Genomic DNA, 19,314 nt, shown 5'->3' on the forward strand with positions numbered 1-19,314 from the left:
CTCTTCCAGCTGTCCGGTGGTGACCCGTCCCGATCTGTTCTCATCCAGGTAGCAGAGTCCGCCTACAGGTTTGGCCTCGGCTCCATCGCTGGCGGTAAGTCACGCCTGCGTCTTAAATGCCACCCTAATTCTTATGTAGTGCACTGCTTTTGACCAGATCCCTTAAAGTAGTGCACTACATAGGGAAAAATGTGCCATTTGGGACAGGCCCCACGGATCATTGTGTCACCACTACCTCCTCACCTTCCCCATGACCCTCCCATCACCCTCCACCCCATCACCCTCCACCCCCATCACCCTCCACCCTCCTGGCCCCTCCACCCCATCACCCTCCACCCCATCACCCTCCACCCCCCATCACCCTCCACCCTCCTGGCCCCTCCACCCCCATCACCCTCCACCCCATCACCCCCCCATCACCCTCCACCCTCCTGGCCCCTCACCCATCCACCTCCCCCCCATCACCCTCCACCCCCATCACCCTCCACCCTCCTGGCCCCTCCACCCCCATCACCCTCCACCCCATCACCCTCCACCCCCATGGCCCCTCAACCCCCCTCCACACTCCACCCATCACCCTCCACCCCCATCACCCCCCCCCCTCCTGGCCCCTCCACCCCCATCACCCTCCACCCTCCTGGCCCCTCCACCCCCATCACCCTCCACCCTCCTGGCCCCACCACCCCCATCACCCTCCACCCTCCTGGCCCCTCCACCCCCATCACCCCTCCACCCTCCTGGCCCCTCCACCCCCATCACCCTCCACCCTCCTGGCCCCTCCACCCCCATCACCGTCCACCCCCATCACCCTCCACCCTCCTGGCCCCTCCACCCCCATCACCCTCCACCCTCTTGGCCCCTCCACCCCCATCACCCTCCACCCCATCACCCTCCACCCTCCTGGCCCCTCCACCCCCATCACCCTCCACCCCCATCACCCTCCACCCTCCTGGCCCCTCCACCCCCCATCACCCTCCTACCCTCCCTGGCCCCTCCCCCCCACACCCATCCACCTCCACCCCATCACCCTCCACCCCATCACCCCCCACCCTCCTGGCCCCTCCACCCCATCACCCTCCCCCCCCATCATCACCCTCCACCCCCATCACCCCTCCCCCCTCCTGGCCCCTCCAACCCCATCACCCTCCCCCCATCACCCTCCACCCCTCCCTGGCCCCCTCCACCCCCATCATCACCCTCACCCCCACCCTCCTGGCCCCTCCACCCCCATCACCCTCCACCCCATCACCCTCCACCCCCATCACCCTCCACCCCATCACCCTCCACCCTCCTGGCCCCTCCACCCCATCACCCTCCACCCCCATCACCCTCCACCCTCCTGGCCCCTCCACCCCATCACCCTCCACCCCCATCACCCTCCACCCCCATCACCCTCCACCCTCCTGGCCCCCTCCACCCCCATCACCCTCCACCCTCCTGGCCCCTCCACCCCCATCACCCTCCACCCCCATCACCCTCCACCCCCATCACCCTCCACCCTCCTGGCATCTCCACCCCATCACCCTCCACCCTCCTGGCCCCTCCACCCCCATCACCCTCCACCCCCATCACCCTCCACCCCCATCACCCTCCACCCTCCTGGCCCCTCCACCCCCATCACCCTCCACCCTCCTGGCCCCTCCACCCTCCTGGCCCCTCCACCCCCATCACCCTCCACCCTCCTGGCCCCTCCACCCCCATCACCCTCCACCCTCCTGGCCCCTCCACCCTCCTGGCCCCTCCACCCCCATCACCCTCCACCCCCGGTGGTGTAGATCTTGGTGAAGAGCAACATACCGCAATAACAACCTAATGACGTCTTTCTAGCATCTTTCCTCTCCTCTAACGCCTTAATAAAGTTTATGTCATGTGTTTTTCCAGCTGTGGGAGCCACAGCAGTGTACCCCATAGATCTAGTGAAGACCAGGATGCAGAACCAGAGGACCACAGGCTCCCTGGTGGAAGAGCTCATGTACAAGAACAGCTTGGACTGCTTCAAGAAGGTGCTGCGCTACGAAGGCTTCTTCGGCCTCTATAGAGGTCAGTACCAGACGGGATGTGTCCCAAATGGCACCCTATTCCCTATATAGTACACTGCTTTTAGCCAGAGTAGTGCACTATTTAGGATGTAGTGATAGGCTAATGATCATCACTACAGCTCTGGGTAGAGGTGGGCACATATTTAGGATCAGCTTACCCTCAACCTAACCATATGAATTAAAACACAAATCTGACTTGAGATCAGCTTCGATTTCATCTCACTCCATCACAACAACAGATGGGGTTTAGAGGTGTGGTAGAAGAGAGGGGGAAGAGGAGAGGAGGGCGGGTCTGAGTTCACCTTCCCTCTGACCTGGCTTCTTTGAAGTGATTAAAGGCAGTCTCGGGAGTTTCAGGGGGACAATGCACGCTGCACGCAAAGGCCACATACCAGCAGAGCTCTGTCACAATGGTGGTGTGTGACTGCCCCAGCCAGACTTCAACTGGCATTAATATAATAAGTACCTGCACTCAGGGAGCGGGGGGATGGAGGGACAGGGAGCGGGGGGATGGAGGGACAGGGAGCGGGGGGTTTTAGGAAGAGGGAGCAGGGTTAGGAAGGAGAGAGAGCGGAAGGTAAGATGGAGAGGGAGCGGAAGGTAGGAGGGAGAGGGAGTGGAGGAGAGAGCGGGAGGTAAGAGGGAGGGAGGGAGGGAGCGGGATGGAGAAGGGAGGTAGGAGGGAGAAGAAGCGGGGGGTAGGAGGGAGCGGGAGTCAGGAGGGAGATAGAGGGAGGGAGGTGGTAGGAGTGAGTGGGAGGTGGGAAGGGAGGAGGGAGCGGGGGGTAGGGGGTAGAGGGAAGGGAGGAGGGAGCGGGAAGGAGGGAGGTGGGAGAGGGGAGGGAGCGGGAGTCAGGAGGGAGTGAGGTGGTAGGAGGGCGAGGGAACGGGGGGTAAGAGAGAGGATGGAGGGAGAGAGAGCAGGAGTCAGGAGGGAGAGGGAGTGAGGTGGTAGGAGGGAGCGGGTGGGAGGAGGGAGAGGGAGTGGGAGTCAGGAGGGAGAGGGAGCGGTAGGGAGGAGGGAGAGGGAGTGGAGGGAGGGAGGGAGGGAGCAGGAGGAAGGAGGGGGGTAGGAAGGTTCTTGAACAACACACTATATCATATGATTTGAAAAGGGGGGGTGACTTTTGGAATTCTCTGAAATAGGATTGACAGGTGAGTTCTCCCCTGAGGGTTCTAAGAGGAAGTGGGAATCCTTAGTGTCTGTCAGAGGACACCAAGCCTTTAGAGAGGTCTCTGACATTACAGACACACGGTCAGACAGACCTGGCTCCAAGGTAGTGGTACACTGGCAGATACCAGCTCTCTGTTCTCCACTCCTAGACATCATGTGACCAAACATCAAATGATACAGTTGTATTTGAATGGCCATCCAGTCACCAAGTCACATAGCACAGTTCCACTACAAAACAAGCTTAAACGAGGAAGACAATTTGAAAGACTCCAGAAGCAAACACATTTGCTTTTTATTAGTTTCTTGAATCTCATATATTGTTATTCACAATTCCCTCATTAACATGTATCTACTGTGTAGTAAAGCTGGTTATGTTATATTAGCCACTGAGGAGAGTGAGAGTTTCTGTTTTAATGTAATGAAGCTGAGCTTTTTCCTTCGCCTCCCCTGTTTCCCATTACTGAATGAGGTGAGCATTAGAATGGTGAGACAGCCAGACCAGAACCAGAACACCACACACTGCAAACACTAGGATGATGTCATCATCTCGAGACGGGAACCCTTACGTAAACAACGCAGCAGCATGAGAAAGCAGTAAGCGTCTCTAACTACAACTGTGAGCTGTTATGGGCCATTTAATAATAATATAACTGGTGTGTGGTTCTCAGCCTGAGCCCTGCCACAAACACAACTAACACTCCTGTTTCTGTTTGTGAGTTCCAGCCCAGCTGAAGCCATGCTAATCATTATGTTTGTGCTCCTGTGTCTGACTCTGTGTGGCCTGTTTGGGGCCCTGCGTTCACTACCCCCCTCCAACCTCTCCACTATTACACTGAGATGGGTCATCCAACACACTCCAATCAGATTATTTGGTTTATTTTTATCCGGCTGGAAGTCTTGGGTTGTAATTTAGGACCGCATAAACTTTGGTTAGAGTGTTTTATGTCTTTTTTTGTATTCTGGGAAGGAGTTTCTTTCACTTTGTTAGTCTTTTAAGACCCTGATGTCCCCACACCCCACATCAATAGTGTTATTTAGTGTCAGGGGGATCAGGCAGAATTGAATACAGCAGGGTATGTGTTTCATGTGGAGGGGGACTGTGCTGTGCTGTGCCGCGGTCTGCCAGTGTGTGTGTGTGTGTGTGTGTGTGTCGTACTTCCTTGGCCCTTCTCTTTTCTAATCATGTTGTGTTCTAATGACAGGTCTGGTACCACAGCTACTGGGTGTGGCTCCGGAGAAAGCCATAAAGCTGACAGTAAGTGCCTTGTTTCTCTACATGGAGACCAGTCAGGCCTCAGTTACCACGGAGCCCCTCACTGGGCCCTAGTTGAACATTTACCTCTAGTTTTAGTTTAATATACAGTACAGATCTTATGTGCATACGCACACACACTCACTCAAACACACGCACGCACACACACACACACTCACTCAAACACACGCACGCACACACACACACACACTCACTCAAACACACGCACACACACACACACACTCACTCAAACACACGCATGCAGGCACACACACACACACACACACACACACACACACACACACACACACACAGGCACGGCTCCACGCACGCACGCACGCACACTCACTCAAACACACACACACCCCCCCCCCCTCAATGTTTCAAATCAAACCCCAATGTATCAAATCAAGATTTATTTATACAGCACATTTCAAACATGGAATGCAACACAATGTGCTTCACCGGAAAAAACGAATAAAACACTATGAAAATAAAAGCTGAAATATTTACTACACAACAAACATAAGATAAAAAACAAAAGAATGACACAAACTGAACAACTAAAAAGCACCCTAAGGAAAAGCAAACCAAAAATATTTGTTTTAAGATCTCTTTTAGATATATTCACAGTCCCCTCAGGTTCTCTGGCAGGCTATTCCAGAGGCTGGGGGCATAGTAACTAAAGGCTGCTTCTCCATGCCTCTTGGTCCTAGGCTTTGGGAGAGTTAAAAGGCCAGTACCAGAGGACCTGAGGGACCTACTGGGTACATAACTTAAAAGCATGTCTGACATGTATTGGGGTGAACAATCGTGTATTGATTTAAAAACCAATAGAAGAATCTTAAAATGAATTCAAAAACTCACAGGCATCCAGTGCAGAGACCTTACCCCATAATAACAAAGCAAAATCAAGTTTAGACATTTTAGAAAATGTATTAAAAAAAACAAAAAACAGAAATACCTTATTTACATAAATGTTCAGAACCTTTGCTATGAGACTCACAATTAAGCTCATGTGCATCCTGTTTCCATTGATCATCCTTGAGATGTTTCTACAACTTGGAGTCCACCTGTGGTAAATTCAATTGATTGGACATGATTTGGAAAGGTACACACTTGTCTATATTAGGTCCCACAGTTGACAGTGCATGTCAGAGCAGAATTCGAAGGAATTGTCCATAGAGCTCCGAGACAGGATTGTGTTGAGGCACAGATCTTGGAAAGGGTACCAAAAAATGTCTGCAGCATTGAAGGCCCCCAAGAACATAGTTGCCTCCATCATTCTTAATTGGAAGCAGTTTGGAACCACCAAGACTCTTCCTAGAGCTGGCCACCCAGCCAAACTGAGCAATCAGGGGAGAAGGCCCTTTTTCAGGGAGGTGACCAAGAACCCGATGGTCACTCTGACAGAGCTCCAGAGTTCCTCTGTGTAGATGGGAGAACCTTCCAGAAGGACAACCATCTCTGCAGCACTCCACCAATCAGTGGCCAGACGGAAGCCACTTCTCAGTAAAAGGCACACGACAGCCCACTTGGAGTTTGCCAAAAGGCACCTAAAGTACTCTCAGACCATGAGAAACAAGATTCTCTGGTCTGATGAACCCAAGATTGAACTCTTTGGCCTAAATGCCAAGTATCACGTCTGGAAGAAACCTGGCAACATCCCTATGGTGAAGCATGGTGGTGGTAGCATCATGCTGTGGGGATGTTTTACAGCAGCAGGGACTGGGAGACTAGTCAGGATCGAGGGAAAGATGAACGCCGCAAAGTACAGAGAGATCCTTGATGAAAACCTGCTCCACAGCGCTCAGGACCTCGGACTTGGGCGAAGGTTCACCTTCCAACAGGACAACGACCCTAAGCACACATGCAAGACAACGCATGAGCGGTTTCGGGACAAATCTGTGAATGATCTTGGGTAGCCCAGCCAAAGCCCGGACTTGAACCTGATCGACCATCTCTGGAGAGACCTGAAAATAGCTATGCAGCAACACGCCCCATCCAACCTGACAGAGCTTGAGAGGATCTGCAAAGAAGAATGGGAGAAACTCCCCAAATACAGGTCTTCCGAGCTTGTAACGTCATACCCAAGAAGACTCAAGGCTTTAATCGCTGCCAAAGGTGCTTCAACAAAGTACTGAGTACAGGATCTGAATACTTATGTAAATGTGTTATTGTTATAATGGTGGGTGTAGCTGGTGTATGCAGTCAGGCGCAGGAGAGCAGAGAATTGGGAGCAACGTAACTTTACTCAGAATAATGAATGGTGTAAGGTAAAACACTACACTTGCCCAAACACAAATACACGAACATCAACTTTTACGCACGGGCAAAAAACAGCACCCGTCAAAATAACCAGTGACCAACATTACCGAACATGACAAAAAACAATCCCGTTATGTTCACCAAGGGTGATTAAAAAAACTCTTGACCCGTTAAATAGGTCCAAAACCAATTTACAACTGGCCCGGAGAGGCCAAGCCAACTCTCCAGTCTGTCCAGAAGGACATCATGGTCAACCTTGTCGAATGCAGCACTTAAATCCAAGAGTACAAGGACAGAGAGCTAGATCTGTTTCAATCAGGATGCAAAATGAAAAGTTTAAGTACTTAAAGTCTACCTCATGTGGGGTACATGTATTAGTAGTCTCACAGTGAAATGTTACTGTTACTACAATCAGTGGCCCTTTAGCGTACCAATATCCACTCCCGCTGTATTTTGTCTGTCTGTCTGTGTGTATGTCTGTGTCTTAGTGTGCGTCTAATGCTTAGTCTTCTCACCACAGGTGAATGACTTTATCAGAGGGAAGACCAGACAGAAAGATGGATCAATCCCTGTACCTGCTGAGATCCTGGCTGGTGCATGTGTGAGTCTCATCAACACAGAGACATATTCAGTGGTGACATACAGTATTTCTATACCAACCTCCATCAACACAGAGAGAGATGTACGGTAAACGCTATTTCAACGTCCATCAACACAGAGACCTATTTAGTAGTGACATATTTCTATATCAACGTCCATCAACACAGAGAGAGATGTACGGTAAACGCTATATCAACGTCCATCAACACAGAGAGAGATGTACGGTAAACGCTATATCAACGTCCATCAACACAGAGAGAGATGTACGGTAAACGCTATATCAACGTCCATCAACACAGAGAGAGATGTACGGTAAACGCTATATCAACGTCCATCAACACAGAGAGAGATGTACGGTAAACGCTATATCAACGTCCATCAACACAGAGAGATGTACGGTAAACGCTATATCAACGTCCATCAACACAGAGAGATGTACGGTAAACGCTATATCAACATTATATTATATTAGAAAGCCATATATCCCTGTTGAAAGAAAGACATAAAGAGACTGCTACCTGAGACTGCCCCCCTCCCCCACCTCCACCCCACTACACACAGCCTGTGTTTGTTCAGTGAGCTGTCACACACTCTGACCCCCCCCCCCACCTCATCCCTTTGGGTCTAGCTGTAGTGTCACCCCCTCAACCAATGAATAGAGAGAGGCCTTTCACCACGAACCCGTTTGATGCCGATCACTAAAGCAGAATATGTATGTCATTATGTGACCTGTATACAGCTCAATTAAGGTTAGGACTTAAAGATGCACTATGCAGAAATCATTCCGCCATTTCCTGGTTGCTAAAATCCTAAGAGTTCTCCTAATTTCAGTTTATGTGACAAAACAAGCAAGTATAGTGTAGAGAATCATTGTACCATCGAAGCTGCTGTGAAATATCTTTTCCATATCCAAAATTATACCATGGCATTGTGGAGTGAGGATGGATGGATTTTTCCTATTTTTCATCGTGAGCTGTTCTGACAGCTCCTTTCATCCTGTCTCAGCCCCTGGTGTTAGTGCTGGTGAGCCGTTCTCCTGTTATCACTCTCACACACACACACACACACACACACACACACACACACACACACACACACACACACACACACACACACACACACACACACACACACACACACACGCTCACAGAGAGACACACATGCATACACAGAAGCAGACTCAAACATGCATGCATGCACACACACACACACACCTACATGCACAAACACACACATGCATGCACACAGACACAGACACACACACACACACAGACATACATACACACACACAGAGAGACATACACACACACAGAGACACACACACACAGACACACAAACACACAGACACACACACACACACACACACACACACAGAGAGACATATACACACAGAGACACAAACACACAGACACACAAACACACAGACACACAGAGACATACACACACAGAGACATACACACACACACAGAGACACAGACACACAAACACACAGACACACAGAGACATACACACACCCTGTTTAGGGAGACTTCAGCCACATCACATGAAGTCTGTTTATATGATTTGGAAGCTGTGAAAGTGTTGGTTTGGGCTCCGGCGACAGTCCCAGACCATAGTCTGACAGGACAGAAGAAGGGGGGATGAAATACAGAGGATGGGGGGAAAGAGTGAGGTGTGTAAAAAAAAGTGTTTAAATGAGGTTTTAACGGTAAAATAAGTAATAAATACGACACAGTCAATGAGGATCTAGTCATATTCTGATATCTTCTCCTCTTTTCTCTTCTCCTCTCCTCTGATCTTGTTTTTTTCCATTCCCCTCCTCTCCCTCCTCCTCAGTCCCCCTTTCTCATTTCCTTTACACTTTTCTATTCTCCTTTCCATTCACCTCTTCTACCCTGTCCTACCCTCTTCTACCCTCTTCTACCCTCCCCTACCCTCTCCTAACTTCTTCTCCTCATCTCAACTTTGCTCTTTGCCACTCCACTCTCCTTTCCTCCACTCATCTCAACCTCTTCTCCTTTCCTCTTCTCTTCTCCTTTCCTCTTCTCTCTCCTTTTTTCCTTTCCTCCACATGTCGCCTCTCTTCTCCTCTTTACACACTCATCTCCCCTCTGCTCACCCCTCTCTTCCTTCCTCTCTCCTCCGCTCTTTCCTTCCCTCATAATAGCCTCAGAATTAAGCTCAGTGAGGGTTGCCAGGTCTTAATGATTATTTGGTAAGAACGGCATGCTCCGTTTACTGAGACGCTGCTGGCTGGCTGGATGCCTATCAGGCGTTCGCTGGCCCTCATTTGAGGGCTTGGTTACTCAAAATACACACTGGGCCAATGTGGGGGGAGAGAGAGCGAGAGAGCGAGAGAGAGAGAGAGAGAGTCAGAGAGAGAGAGAGTCAGCGAGAGAGAGAGAGTCAGCGAGAGAGAGTCAGAGAGAGTCAGAGAGAGAGAGAGAGTCAGCGAGAGAGAGAGTCAGAGAGAGTCAGAGAGAGAGAGAGAGTCAGCGAGAGAGAGGGTCAGCGAGAGAGAGAGCTAGAGAGAGAGTCAGAGAGAGAGCCAGAGAGAGAGAGAGAGTCAGAGAGAGAGAGTCAGAGAGGGAGAGAGTCAGAGAGAGTCAGAGAGAGAGAGTCAGCGAGAGAGAGAGTCAGAGAGAGAGAGAGAGAGTCAGCGAGAGAGAGAGTCAGCGAGAGAGAGAGCGAGAGAGAGAGTCAGAGAGAGAGTACAGTGTTGCTTTGTTAGTTTTCACTGTGGCAATTATTCAGTGTAAATCACTTCAATTTGCATGGTTTGATTTTTAAGCCTTTGTAACGGTTTGTTATTCGGCTCCGTTGCGAGTTATAAAACATTTATCACAACGTTTAACATGCACATGAGCACATCAACATAAACACACACAGACTCGTAAATGCATGCACACTTGTGTAATCCTCATTTAAGAATTCTGGCACCGATGAAAGTGTGAGTGGTTATTAATTGAGGGTGGTAATGTTTGCTAACTAGTGCTAAACTATTGTTTTCCTTTGAAAAGTAAACTTTTACATAGCTGTTACCCCGAGGGTGTGTGTGTGTGTGTGTGTGTGTGCGCGTGTGCGTGTGCGTGTGCGTGTGTGTGTGTAACAAGTTACCAATTTTACTTCAGATTCTGACGTTTATCCACGTTTCTCCAAATGTCAAAGTTAAGGGTTAAGGTTTGGGATAGAGTTAAACATTACGTTTAGGTGTTCATTCTGAATGGTTAAGTTAATGTTTAAGGTTTGGGATAGGTTTAAACTACCAAATCTATTGTGTTATATTCTCCTACATTAATTTTACATTTCCAAAAACTTCAGAGTGTTCCCTTTCAAATGATACCAAGAATATGCATAACCTTGCTTCTGGGCCTGAGCTACAGGCAGTTAGATTTGGGTATGTCTTCAGGCGGAAATTAAGACAAGGGGGGGGGGGGGGGGGGTAGCCATAACAGGTTAAGTTTAGGCGTTCATTCTGAATGGTTAAGTTAAGGGTTAAGGTTTGGGATAGGGTTAAACATTAAGTTTAGGTGTTCATTCTGAATGGTTAAGTTAAGGGTTAAGGTTTGGGATAGAGTTAAACATTAAGTTTATGGCGTTCATTCTGAATGGTTAAGTTAAGGGTTAAGGTTTGGGATAGAGTTAAACATTAAGTTTATGGCGTTCATTCTGAATGGTTAAGTTAAGGGTTAGGATAGAGTTAAACATTAAGTTTATGGCGTTCATTCTGAATGGTTAAGTTAAGGGTTAAGGTTTGGGATAGGGTTAAACATAAATTTTATGGCGTTCATTGTGAATGGTTAAGTTAAGGTTTGGGATAGAGTTAAAATGAGTGTCTACCACTGGGATTGAACATGTGACCTTTGGTCCTGAAGTCACGGGATCCCGCCCATCCGCCACCCTCGTCCACAATGCTGTAGCAAAACCCAAGCCTACTTGATGGTAATAGTGCTCACTGTTGGCCCTAGTGGCTGGTTTTGAAGGCATTTCCCGACGTCCTCAGGACATGGACCAACGTCCAATTTCGAAGTCAATCTTGAGCGATCTGGCTGATGTGTGCACACACACAAACACACAGAAACACACACACATAGAAACACACCCACACATACTGTGGATGTAGTGCTGGAGCGTGTCTGAGGTTCTGACTCTCAAACCCCCTCAGGGGATCACCTTGCCTTGTAATTACCTGGGAATTATCAGAGCACCACCAACTGTCTCTCTCTGTAATCAAATCTCTCCGTCTTTCTGTCTCTCTCCCTCTCTCTCTGTCTCTGTTTCTCTCTTGCTCTCTGTCGCCCCCTGTCTCTCTCCATCTCTCCCCCCCGACAGACGTGTCTGTTGTTCTGTCTGTCAGACCTAATAGTGCAGTGGTTTCTCTAACCTGTGATGTTGTTGCTCTCCTTAACATTCAGAAATCTCCCAATTAGTGTCCAATTGATGTGAGAGAGAGCGTTGACTGCTCAAGTGGCCCTATTTTCAGTTCATCATCTCTGTGTCCAACGGACCGGTAATAAATGCATCGCTATTAGAGGGTCGCTGTAATCAACTATGAAATATCATTTTCCACAGAAATAAATAGTTATAAATTTGTACCTGTAAGTCGTTAGAATGAAGAATGGGCCCCTACTATTCAATGCCTCTCTTTTAGTTCTGGAAGGGAAATGTTGGTCAGTTCTGCGCCACTATTTAATGTACTACACCCTTCAATGGGGCGATTATGATCTCTCCCTCAAAATACGGGAACATTTACTTACGAATTCGGGGGCGGCTGTTAAAAAACGCACAAGGTTGCACATTCAGATTGGGGTACTCATTTGATAGCCTTCCCGTAAGATAGAGGGGACACACACAATTACACATTAATAATTCACAGCAAAGGAGGGGGGAGAGAAAAGTACAACAAACAGTACAGGCCCTATTTAACGGCAGGGAAGGACTCCATGGAAACAGATTTCTATCTAATTGCACTGTGCCACTTTTCAGCCACGGTATCCAGGGGCAACTAGTGTGAGAGAGAGAGACTGTTCCAGAATGGTTGCTGCCTTCCCGGCTAACTATGTCCCGGCTCTCCCTCTTCGTGCCGAGACGAAGTTAGCTACTTTAGCTGCTTTTTTAAAAGGATTTTTTATTTAACCTTTAGTTAACCAGGCAAGTCAATTAAGAACAAATTCCTATTTAGAATGACGCAAGATGCAAAAGGCCTCCTGTTGGGCCAGAGGCTAGGATTAACAAATAAAATGAATGTAAACAAAACACGACAAGAGAGACACACACCATCACAGTATATAAAGAGAGACCTAAGACAACAACACAACATGGCAGCAATACAACATGACAACAACACAAAATGGTTGCATCACAACATGACAACAGCACAACATGGTATCAACACAACATGACAACAGCACAACATGGTAGCAGTACAAACATGGAACAGACAACAGCCACTGCCACACTGCACCCCTAGCTCCAGATACCGTAGCTGTGCATGAAAGCCGTGCCGCCTTGAAGCTCTCTGAGAAGAACCTGTCTGGGCCTGTGGCTGGGGGTTTTATCTCCGGCACCAGGTACACAGTTGGAGCGTTGTGGAGACAGAACCCCTCAGGCAGGGTGCAACTGAAGACGGATGGTTCAGAGACTACAGACAGACTGGGAGCCTGTGTACAGTGACCACCCATTACAGACAGACCTGGGAGCCTGTCTACAGTGAACACCCATTACTGACAGACCTGGGAGCCTGTGTACAGTGACCACCCATTACAGACAGACTGGGAGCCTGTCTACAGTGAACACCCATTACAGACAGACCTGGGAGCCTGTCTACAGTGAACACCCATTACAGACAGACCTGGGAGCCTGTCTACAGTAAACACCCATTACAGACAGACCTGGGAGCCTGTCTACAGTGAACACCCATTACTGACAGACTGGGAGCCTGTCTACAGTAAACACCCATTACAAACAGACCTGGGAGCCTGTCTACAGTGACCACCCATTACAGACAGACTGGGAGCCTGTCTACAGTGAACACCCATTACAGACAGACCTGGGAGCCTGTCTACAGTGAACACCCATTACAGACAGACCTGGGAGCCTGTCTACAGTGACCACCCATTACTGACAGACCTGGGAGCCTGTCTACAGTGAACACCCATTACTGACAGACCTGGGAGCCTGTCTACAGTGAACACCCATTACTGACAGACCTGGGAGCCTGTCTACAGTGACCACCCATTACTGACAGACCTGGGAGCCTGTCTACAGTGAACACCCATTACAGACAGACCTGGGAGCCTGTCTACAGTGAACACCCATTACTGACAGACCTGGGAGCCTGTCTACAGTGAACACCCATTACAGACAGACTTGGGAGCCTGTCTACAGTGAACACCCATTACAGACAGACTGGGAGCCTGTCTACAGTGACCACCCATTACTGACAGACCTGGGAGCCTGTCTACAGTGAACACCCATTACTGACAGACTGGGAGCCTGTCTACAGTAAACACCCATTACAGACAGACCTGGGAGCCTGTCTACAGTGAACACCCATTACTGACAGACCTGGGAGCCTGTCTACAGTGAACACCCATTACAGACAGACCTGGGAGCCTGTCTACAGTGAACACCCATTACAGACAGACTGGGAGCCTGTCTACAGTGAACACCCATTACAGACAGACCTGGGAGCCTGTCTACAGTGAACACCCATTACTGACAGACTGGGAGCCTGTCTACAGTGAACACCCATTACAGACAGACCTGGGAGCCAGTCTACAGTAAACACGTATCACAGCCAGTGTAGCCTATTGAACTGTCCTGTGTGTGAATGACACATCAGTCAGACCTGTGATGTCCCTATCAGGGCACCATCGGTGTACGCTGATGGTTACCCTCTGTTACATAGCTCCAGTTGTCACTTACAGCCCATTCTCTTACAGCTGTTTTACAAAAAGATTCCCCTTGTGCTGCTGCTAATCCAGGTTTCACGAATCACTATTCCGTTAATCCCCACTCTGTGTGTGTGTGTGTGTCCAGGCGGGTGGATCCCAGGTGATCTTCACCAACCCTCTGGAGATTGTGAAGATCCGGCTGCAGGTGGCTGGAGAGATCACCACCGGCCCCCGCGTCAGCGCCATATCTGTCATCAAGGACCTGGGTTTCTTTGGCCTCTACAAGGCAGGTCCTCCTGTACACTACTACACTTAGTACTGTATTCAAATTCAGTTGTCCCCAGTCCTCTACAGAGGGTTATCCCCAGTCCTCTACAGAGGGTTATCCCCAGTCCTCTACAGAGGGTTATCCCCAGTCCTCTACAGAGGGTTATCCCCAGTCCTCTACACAACGTTGTCCCCAGTCCTCTACACAGCGTTGTCCCCAGTCCTCTACACAGCGTTGTCCCCAGTCCTCTACACAGCGTTGTCCCCAGTCCTCTACACAACGTTGTCCCCAGTCCTCTACACAGCGTTGTCCCCAGTCCTCTACAGAGCGTTGTCCCCAGTCCTCTCCACAGCGTTATCCCCAGTCCTCTACAGAGGGTTATCCCCAGTCCTCTACAGAGGGTTATCCCCAGTCCTCTACACAGCGTTGTCCCCAGTCCTCTACAGAGGGTTATCCCCAGTCCTCTACAGAGGGTTATCCCCAGTCCTCTACACAGCGTTGTCCCCAGTCCTCTACAGAGGGTTATCCCCAGTCCTCTACACAGCGTTGTCCCCAGTCCTCTACAGAGGGTTATCCCCAGTCCTCTACACAGCGTTGTCCCCAGTCCTCTCCACAACGTTGTCCCCAGTCCTCTACACAGCGTTGTCCCCAGTCCTCTACAGAGGGTTATCCCCAGTCCTCTACACAGCGTTGTCCCCAGTCCTCTACAGAGGGTTATCCCCAGTCCTCTACACAGCGTTGTCCCCAGTCCTCTACACAGCGTTGTCCCCAGTCCTCTACACAGCGTTGTCCCCAGTCCTCTACACAGCGTTGTCCCCAGTCCTCTACACAGCGTTGTTCCCAGTCCTCTACACAACGTTGTCCCCAGTCCTCTACACAACGTTGTCCCCAGTCCTCTACACAACGTTGTCCCCAGTCCTCTCCGCAGCGTCTTGTAATAAATCTATCAAGTATCAAGGTAAGACCCAGATGCAGACCGTGTTGAAGTAACAATATTTATTACAGCAACAGGGGTAAAGGTACAGGACGGCAGACAGGCTCAGGGTCAGGTCATGCAGAAGTCGGTAATCCAGAGATGGGGCAAGGGTACAGGACGGCAGGCAGGGGCAGGCAGAGTGGTCAGGCAGGCGGGTACAAAGACGGGACAGGTGAGGGTCAAAACCAGGAGGGCGAGAAAAAAGAGGCTGGGAAAAAACAGGAGCTGACAGGACAAACGCTGGTAAGCTTGACAAAACAAAGCGAACTGGCAACAGACAAACAGAGAACACAGGTATAAATACACAGGGGATAATGGGGAAGATGGGTGACACCTGGAGGGGGGGTGGAGACAATCACAAAAACAGGTGAAACAGATCAGGGTGTGACAATAGCACACTTCAGACAACCATGGTGAATGTTACTGATAGATAAAATGTTACAATGATAAAATGTTTGATATAATTTTTGCCTGACAGAATCACTTTGCCTACTCTGAATTATTGCCTAATATGTTGGTACATAACCTTTTTCATTTTTTTTACAGATTCTGATGTTTGTTAAAAGTGGAAGCTGACAATATTACTGTTATATCAACACTCTCATCTCTCCCATTTAGGAACTCTAAATCGCTTTGGCACAGTAGGCATAATTTCACTTGCCGATAATGTTGCATACAACGTTTAAAAGGTCTATTATTATCATTGAACACAATCAAAGTTAACATAAGCCCTAAATGCCTTCAACTGACCAATTTATAGACAGGTCCAATTTAGCCATCTTTTTTAACAACGTGATATTGCACTCCAAAGAGAACTTGAAATAACATGATGTTGGTAATTAAATAATCAAAATAAAAACATGTTTATTTATTAGCCTAGTGTCTATAAATATTGAGGCATATCATGTGAAACAGGCCTCGTGAAATAATTGTAAAAAGCGAAGAGATACTGTTCCATGTAGGTCTAGATTATTTATGGATTAATCATATAGAAATATCAACACATTCTTTCAACTCTAAAGCAATTGCATGTGGCTCAGGAACCCCTGACTGGCTGCCTTTTTCTATGATCAAGGCACCTGCTGGTAACTATTAACTGGTTAGGACAGCTCACGATGTCTCCTAAATATGTCGACTAGATGGGACTCTTATGACTAAAGAGGCTTGGATGCATAGCTTTTATTTTTACCAATAACAGTAGGAGTATAATGTCTCTATTCTTATCACTTTTTCTACTCTGAGACGTTTTGTGGATAGCAGGTGTTATTTTAGAACTACCGTGGGTCATTCTCTTTATGGAGAGGTTGCGTTTTAAAAGGACACCGATGATCAGTGTCTTTGATTCATGAAGCCTTTTAAAGAGTTCTGATTTAGGCTTTTGTCACTCGTTAAAACTGGGGGTTTTAACACTTTTTGGGGTTTCATTTAAATGAAAGCTTTAAAACACATTGTAAAAAGCTCCGGGTCCTTTACCCAGAGCCTGTAGATTCTACCCCTTTCTCTTTCTGTGGCAAAGTTTCAGTTCTATTTCTTCTCAGGTTCTTCCCATGACAGTCATCTGTGTGTGTGTGTGTGTGTGTGTGTGTGTGTGTGTGTGTGTGTGTGTGTGTGTGTGTGTGTGTGTGTGTGTGAATGCTGAACCTGGTGCCTCCACTTGTCTTTGTCTGTCCGTGTGTGTGTGCACGCACAAACGTGAATATGTTTGCGTCTATAGTATGTCTGCTCCATTATGTCTATAAGAATGCTGAATCCGGTATGACAGTGGTGGTGCCTCCTCTAGTCCTCCCCTGTGTCTGTGTCTCCTGTCCTGCTTCTGAGACAATGTGCATTCAGAGAGAGGAAGAGGGCCGGGAGGGAGGACTAGCGAGCTCCAGACGGGCTGGCTCCTCAGGGCTGTGCCCAGGCACAGAGCACCCTTTGTCAGGCTAATTACCCTCCCCCTCAGCCTCTCTCTCTCTCTCTCTCTCTCTCTGCCTCTTCATGCTACCTACCTCCGCTCTGCTGCTGGAGGGGCTGACTGACTGACTGGCTGACTGACTGAATGGCTTTATCAAGACAAACCGATTCACTCATATAAACACATACTTTTATGTACTCCAGTGCTCATACACACAGGCATTCAGATAGACACTCAGCGGAACCCGAGTGGTGCAGCGGTCTAAGGCACAGCATCTCAGTGCTAGAGGAGTCACTACATACCCTGATTTGATCCCAGGCTGTATCACTACTGGCCATGATCGGGAGTCCCATAGGGCGGCGCACAATTGGCCCAGCGTCTGGCCGTGGTAGGCCGTCATTGTAAAATAAGAATTTGTTCTTAACTGACTTGCCTAGTTAAATAAAGGTTAATTAAAAAAAGAAAAGACACATACTAACAATCAATCATACTATATGCACCATGTACTATCCCTCATTCATAGCCATATACACATACTGTGTATTATGTACAGTTGAAGTCGGAAGTTTACATACACCTTAGCCAAATACATTTAAACTCCGTTTTTCACAATAACCTGAAATTAAATCAGAGTAAAAAATCCCTCTTAGGTCAGTTAGGATCACCACTTTATTTTAAGAATGTTAAATGTCAGAATAATAGTGGAGAGAATGATTTATTTCAGCTTTTATTTCTTTTATCACATTCCCAGTGGGTCAGAAGTTTACATACACTCAATTAGTATTTGGTAGCATTGCCTTTAAATTGTTTAACTTGGGTCAAATGTTTCGGGTAGCCTTCCACAAGCTTCCCACAATAAGTTGGGTGAATTTTGGCCCATTCCTCCTGACAGAGCTGATGTAACTGAATCAGATTTGTAGGCCTCCTTGCTCGCACACGCCTTTTCAGTTCTGCCCACACATTTTCTATGGGATTGAGGTCAGGGCTTTGTGATGGCCACTCCAATACCTTGACTTTGTTGTCCTTAAGCCATTTTGCCACAACTTTGGAAGTATGCTTGGGGTCATTGTCCATTTGGAAGACCCATTTGCGACCAAGCTTTAACTTCCTGACTAATGTCTTGAGATGTTGCTTCAATATATCCACATAAATTTCCTGCCTCATGATGCCATCTATTTTGTGAAGTTCACCAGTCCCTCCTGCAGCAAAGCACCCCCACAACATGATGCTGCCACCCCCGTGCTTCACGGTTGGGATGGTGTTCTTCAGCTTGCAAGCCTCCCCCTTTTTCCTCTAAACATAACGATGGTTATTACATAACATAACGATGGCTTTTTTATGGCTGTTTTGGAGCAGTGGCTTCTTCCTTGCTGAGCGGCCTTTCACATTATGTCAATATAGGACTCGTTTTACTGTGGATATAGATACTTTTGTACTGGTTTCCTCCAGCATCTTCACAAGGTCCTTTGCTGTTGTTCTGGGATTGATTTGCACTTTTCGCACCAAAGTACGTTCATCTCTAGGAGACAGAATGCGTCTCCTTCCTGAGCGGTATGACGGCTGCGTGGTCCCATGGTGTTTATACTTGCGTACTATTGTTTGTACAGATGAACGTGGTACCTTCAGGCGTTTGGAAATTGCTCCCAAGGATGAACCAGACTTGTAGAGGCCTCTTGGCTGATTTCTTTTGATTTTCCCATGATGTCAAGCAAAGAGGCACTGAGTTTGAAGGTAGGCCTTGAAATACATCCACAGGTACACCTCCAATTGACTCAAATGATGTCAATTAGCCTATCAGAAGCTTCTAAAGCCATGATATCATTTTCTGGAATTTTCCAAGCTGTTTAAAAGCACAGTCACCTTAGTGTATGTAAACTTCTGACCCACTGAAATTGTGATACAGTGAATTATAAGTGAAATAATCTGTCTGTAAACAATTGTTGG

General features: G+C 48.2%; 1 protein-coding gene across 1 annotated transcript in view; it reads left to right on the forward strand.

Annotated features, from left to right (window-relative positions):
- Positions 1-19,314, forward strand: part of LOC115173243 (calcium-binding mitochondrial carrier protein Aralar2-like) — a 69,246-nt gene that overhangs the window by 32,755 nt on the left and 17,177 nt on the right. Inside the window, exons 8-12 of the mRNA XM_029731159.1 lie at positions 10-94; positions 1,882-2,040; positions 4,416-4,468; positions 7,254-7,334; positions 14,375-14,515. Of these exons, the coding sequence (XP_029587019.1) occupies positions 10-94; positions 1,882-2,040; positions 4,416-4,468; positions 7,254-7,334; positions 14,375-14,515 (519 nt within the window). The remainder of the gene's footprint in view (positions 1-9; positions 95-1,881; positions 2,041-4,415; positions 4,469-7,253; positions 7,335-14,374; positions 14,516-19,314) is intronic.

The sequence above is a fragment of the Salmo trutta genome, chromosome 34 (genome assembly GCF_901001165.1).
Source record: "Salmo trutta chromosome 34, fSalTru1.1, whole genome shotgun sequence".
Classification (NCBI taxonomy): domain Eukaryota; kingdom Metazoa; phylum Chordata; class Actinopteri; order Salmoniformes; family Salmonidae; genus Salmo; species Salmo trutta.